Consider the following 6,047-nt stretch of genomic DNA (forward strand, 5'->3'; position numbering starts at 1 on the left):
ATTTATCAGATGAACTTTTTTTGATCAAGAAGTTGTCAGATCTAATTGAAGCTTTATTATTATGGTTGACTTGAGGCCCATTCAAGATGGTGAAGTTGTTTGAGATTCTCTGGGATGGCTGATTGTCTTCCTCATGTCAGTCATGTGAGCAGCTGCTCTGCACCAGAACTGAACTAGATGTAGGAAAAGTAACTTTTCTAACACAGGAGGAAAACTAGCATTAACTAAGTTCAGCTAGAACAGAATAGTCTCAAGTGCAGGGGTTAGGTTTGAAAGTCTGTATAAGGCAAACTTCTGAGTTGAGATGATTCTTAAAAATCCACTAAAGGTGCCTTGCTGGTCACTCATTCTTCCATCTCTCAGCTCCCTGCTTCCTCAGTGAAGGTCAAATGAAATAGCTGGCATTTGGAAGCGATGGTGTGTGAAAAACAGATATTTAAGCACAAGAAATTCCACCAGAGGCCTGAACGTGCCTCCTATGAGAGGCTGTGGACAATGAGCCCTGCGAGGGCATAGTTATCCTCTCACCTCGGATGCACTGGAGCTACAGGCTCACTGAGTAGAACAACCTGCACTGCCGAAATGGGGCTTTCTCTCTCTCCCCAGCCCTGAGCGATATAGATGAGCAAATAGTTGAGTTACTACAGGAAAACTAGGCATAGGGTATAATTCAGTGGTCAGAACCAGAATCTGAACTAGAGTTTTCACATATTTTTTCTCAGGTACTCCTCACAAAAGCTGTTATATAATTCATCCAAAGTCATTTAGATATTGTAAGACTAAATAAATACCTGATTCTAAAAGCTAAACTCCTGCTGGACACAGAGGAGTAAAGATGAGCAGGATGAGCAGAAGTGTATTTATGGAAGGAGAGAGGAGATGGACCCTCAACTGGGTCTGAGGAGAAGAGAGGCAGCGCCAGGCATAGACCCACGCAGAGGTACTGGGTGCAGGATGCAGGATGAAGGTGCTCTCCCCCACCTAAGGCCTGGTCAGTGGTGAGGAGCTTATGCCCTCAGCACTTTTTTTTTTAAGTTTTATTTTATTTACGTATACAGAACTGGGGTACTGGTCAGAGGTGCAGGAGTGATGAGAGGATTCACCAGAGACAGTATGGGGAGCAGAACAGGCAGATGGAGGAAGTACACTGCCGAGGGGAGCAGTGGATGGGCCAGGAGATGTCTGCCACACCATGGGTCACCTCCCTGCCGCACCATGTGGGTCACCTCCCTGGTCGGGGATCAAACTCATGCCACAGTGGCTGCAATAGCTTCATAGTGCTGTGCTTTAACCCGTTGCACCACCAGGGAGAGCCCCATCAGACTTATTTTTAAGGCATGTCTGTGGTGGGAAGCCTGTGTCTAGGAAAGATGGAGAGTAGACATTTCTTGGAAGACTGTGGAAACGTATTGGGAACACAAAGGCAGCCATATGAGAAGGCACCATAAAGGGACTCTTCCTGTCAGTTCCTTGACCTCCCCTCAGCCAGCAGGAGGGAATATATTCCTTGCTAGATCTCATTCAAACCCTGGATGAGGTTCACAGAATCAGACTTTTTAAAAAAGATTTATTTATTTATGCGTACATTACTGGGGTACAGGCCAGAGGTGCAGGGATGGTGAGAGGATTTCATCAGAGACAGAGTGGGGAGCAGAACAGGCAGATTGATGAAGTACACTGCTGCAGAGAGCAGCAGGTGGGTCAGGAGAAGTCTGCTGCGCCATGCGGATCTCCTCCTGAGTGGGGATCGAGCTCATGTTGAAGTGGCTTTAGCTTCTTAGTGCTGTACTTTAACCCGTGCTACCAGGGAGGGCCCAGAATCAAACTTTTGACTGCATAATTTGTCTTAAAGGAGGACTCAAAAATAAGCCATAAAACCTATTTGGTGAAGAAGAGTAACCTGCCCATCCACCAAGAGGCACCTGAGGAAGACACACCTGTGCAGGTGACAGATGCTCTGGTAGTTCTTACCTTTACTGTGCAGTAGAGTCATGTGGGGAAAAAAAAATGTCAAGTGCCTAGGGATCCTTCCCAAATAGTTGGACTGGGGTCCAGGCATCTTGTTTTCAGAAGCTGGCCAGGTGATTTAGTGTGCCACTAAGTTTGAGAACTGCTCACATTAGTGTAGACAAGTTCATCTTTCCAGATGGTGTTTGAGACAGAGTCAGATGCACTGGTCAGAGATCTGCTAGTAAACATCTCTTTTGTCTCAGCTTTATGTTTTTTTTTTTTTAAAGATTTATTTACTTGTGCATACAGAACTGGGGCACAGGCCATAGGCTCAGGGGCAGCGAGAGGCTTCACCAGAGACAGAGAGGGGAGCAGAACAGGCAGATCGACGAAGTACACTGCTGAGGCGAGCAGCGGGCGGGTCAGGAGAGGTCTGCCACGCCATGTGGTCACCTCCGGGGCAGGCGGGAATCGAACTCATGCGGAAGTGGCTTTAGACTCCCAGTGCTGTGCTTTAACCCACTGCGCCACCAGGGAGGGCCTTCAGCTTTATGTTTTTTAATGGAAGCAGGGAGCTGAGTAGAGCTGAATCAAATGGTTCTGAAGAACATTTTTTGTTTTGTTTGTGTTTTTTGTTTCTTTTGGAATGTCTGTCACTTTTACTTTCAAGATGTCATGAGGGCCTGTCTCAGGACAGGTGAGAGGAACCCAGGTTGTGCTAATGCTGAAAGGCCCCCTTGAATGATTTGCTTTGTGAAATCCCCTAGAGCCTTCATGGCGTATGATGCTGGAGAGTTCCACAGTGGATGGAGGTTGAATTTTTTACCCATAGGGGTGGATGGGGCTTGAGAGTTTAAGATAATTGTATTTTTAAAAAATAATATTATAGTCTATTTTTACATCCTTTTGTGCCTTTTTCCATCTTAGTTGTAATCCTCACGGGTTTCCCATGACCAAATCACCCGTGTGCCATCACCATAGTCCAGTGCATTTCCCTCCCCCCACCGTTTTAATCCCATTCCCCACTCCACCCCCATAAAATGTCTCTGGTATATAGTTGTTCATTATTATTTAAGATAATTGTATTTTAAGGACAATAAAGCACTGTGACACCTCTTTACAATGAGAAAAACAGAATACATGATCAAATCAGTCAACTTGCCTCACAATATTAAGTGAGACACATATGTCACAATCCTGTTTTAAAGTTCATAATGTTGCGCCACCAGAGAGGGCCCCAAAACAGAAAACTTCTTACAATTTTTTTGTCCCTGTTCTGCCCTTGTCCTGGGATCCTTCCTGTCTCATCATTATTTATAAAAAAAAAAAAAGTCATTTTTGAGCATTCTGAGACCATTTCCCAAGTCATACCAATTAAGCATACTTTACTTTGGATAAGAGGGAAACCTATATCTATAATTGCATCTGTCAAGGAGACTCAAATTTCTGGGGCACAGTGAATGGGGGAAGAGAGGGGGACAAAAAAATTCAGATGGGAAACAATTCAGAGTTCTACGCTGGACATGTTGAGTTAAAGAAAATCTGAATGATTGCCTAGCTGCTTTGGGCCTTCTGCCTGCTGCAGCCACTGCATGGACACGCTTTTCCCAACCGACTCTGCCAAGGTCCACGGCATTGCAGGGCTGAAGTCAAATGCCAAATAAATCTGCATTACTCTCATCCCCTGCCATTCTCCATGTTATTGCCCTGCTTTATTTCTTTCATAGCACGTAACACTGTCTGAAGTTGTGTCAGTCGTCTAACTCTGTTGTTACCTAGCTTACTCCAATAAATAGAAGTTCCATGTCAACAGGGACTTTTTGGTCGCAATCACAGTGTGAGTGCACTTGTAGGACAGCTGCTGGCCAGCAGTGGCTACTTCATAGGAATGTGTGGGATGAATATTAAAGGGAAGATGAGGCCAAGCAGACAGTTCAATGTATATTGTGTCTTGCCGCAGAACGGGGAGAGCGCAAGCCTGAAGGTACAGGGTTAAGAGTTGTTTCATGAAGATGGTATTTAAATCCATAGGGATGACTGAGTCCATGTGGTATTGAGGAAGTGGAGAACGAGGGCCCAGGACTGACATCTCGGACAGCTCAGTGTTGAATGTCACCTCTCCACAATTCTTTCCACATCCTTGTCCTCTGCTTTTATAGTCTTCTTTTCCTCCTTGAATTGCCCATCAGTTTTTTTTTTTTAAGATTTATTTATGTATGCATACAGAACTGGGGTATAGGCCAGAGGTCCAGGAGTGATGAGAGGATTCACCAGAGACAGGGTGGGGAGTAGAACAGGCCGACTGACGAAGACACTGCGTAGGGGAGCAGCAGGCAGGTCTGGAGAGGTCTGCCACGCCATGTGGGTCACCTTAGGGGCTGGGGATCGAACTCATGCTGAAGGACTTTAGCTTCTTAGTGCTGTGCTTTAACCCACTGTGCCATCAGGGAGGCTCCGCCATCAGTTTTTTTTTTTTTTTTAAGATTTATTTGAGCATACAGAACTGGGGTACAGGCCAGAAGCTCAGGAGCGGTGAGAGGCTTCACCAGAGACAGAGCGGGGAACAGAATAGGCAGATTGACAAAGTACACTGCTGAGGGGAGCAGCGGGCGGGTCAGGAGAGGTCTGCCACACCATGTGGTCACCTCCAGGGCAGGCGGGAATCGAACTCATGTGGAAGCAGCTTTAGATTCTCAGTGCTGTGCTTTAATCCGCTGCGCCACCAGGGGGGGGCCTCCGCCATCAGTTTTTAAGGCCCAAGCCTTCCTTTATGTTCTCAAGAGCTGTATATGTTTCTTGCATTCCTGATTAAGATCATAAATTGCTTAAGGGAATAATCCTAGATTCAGAATCACATTCTTGAATTAGATTAGGTTGTATTGAGTGATGAGCATTGTCACATTATAGAAGTGTACCCATTGTGTTAAATGTATTACTATTCTAAGTTAATGGACACTGTGCCCAAGCTTTTAGTGAATTGTTAATTATCCATTACAAGGGCACGTTTTTATCTCAAAGCAGTCATTGCATTCAATCCAGATATCAAACATTATTTGATTCAGGGATTGTTAAAAATGTAACAGTCTGATCAATATTAAATGATAGATATTTATTTTTCTCTAAACTTTCAGGATATTGAAAGAGACTTGAAACAGATTAGACTTCAGAACATAAAGGAAAGTGTAACTCCAGAACAGAAATATAAAACTAAGGTAATGAACATTTTTGTTTTTTGGTTTCGTATTAAAAGCCTGGCTGGGAGTCCCCACACTGTAATCTGGGTTACCTGTAGGACTTTCCTCCCTATATTTTATGGAATTGCCTTATTTTGTAATGTTAGACTGGTGACTTTAAGTATCTGAAATGTCCAAGAGGGGGTTGTAAATTTATTGGGTCACTAAACTAAGATTTTTTTCTTGATTTCTTCAAGAGAGGGATAAAGTTTGAAATTAATTTAGACAACTGCTTTTCTGATGAAAACACCCTCCAAGAGGAAGAGGTAAGCTATTAAGTATGTATTTCCATTACTAGGTGTGAGAAAAATGAGTGTCTTAATAGGATATTTTATGAAGTTTTTCCATAGAGAGTAGGGAGAATTTTTTCAATTTTTTTAGAAGGATCTCTGGTGTTCCACTGAGTCTTCACAAAGTACTTTTAATGCTCTCATTCTATGTTTATTACTTGAAATTAGTCCCTTAGACTATTTCAATAAGATTTTTTAAAATAAAGGAATTATTTTCCTCATAATATTAACTATTTACCATAACCTAATTCAAATAGAAGATTGTGATAGTCAGCAACCAATATACATACTTAAAAAAATTGAGCAGTTTCCCTAAAACTATGCACACTCTATAATTTTAGGTTTTAGTTACTTGTAACTTTACACTGGCTTTTTTTTAAGTCTTAGTTGGGCATGTGGCTTTCATTGACACAGCATTAAATACACACACACTGCACCTCAAGCCTCATTTTATCACTGGGTTCAACATCTTTTCTATATTCACTTTTTTCCAGACCTGCTAACAAAGAACCAAAAATTAGCTGATTTGTATTTCTATTTTACATTCTCTAAGTTTACCTTGTTTTTTTTTTTT

At 42.9% G+C, this 6,047-nt stretch overlaps 1 protein-coding gene across 1 annotated transcript in view; it reads left to right on the forward strand.

The window, feature by feature from the left end:
* NEK5 (NIMA-related kinase 5) overlaps window positions 1-6,047 on the forward strand; it is a 56,663-nt gene that overhangs the window by 34,189 nt on the left and 16,427 nt on the right. The window contains exons 15-17 of the mRNA XM_012723173.1: window positions 1,853-1,945; window positions 5,082-5,162; window positions 5,381-5,449. Of these exons, the coding sequence (XP_012578627.1) occupies window positions 1,853-1,945; window positions 5,082-5,162; window positions 5,381-5,449 (243 nt within the window). The remainder of the gene's footprint in view (window positions 1-1,852; window positions 1,946-5,081; window positions 5,163-5,380; window positions 5,450-6,047) is intronic.

The sequence above is a fragment of the Condylura cristata genome, unplaced genomic scaffold, assembly GCF_000260355.1.
Source record: "Condylura cristata isolate star-nosed mole 26May11 unplaced genomic scaffold, ConCri1.0 scaffold00010, whole genome shotgun sequence".
NCBI classification, from domain to species: Eukaryota; Metazoa; Chordata; class Mammalia; order Eulipotyphla; family Talpidae; genus Condylura; species Condylura cristata.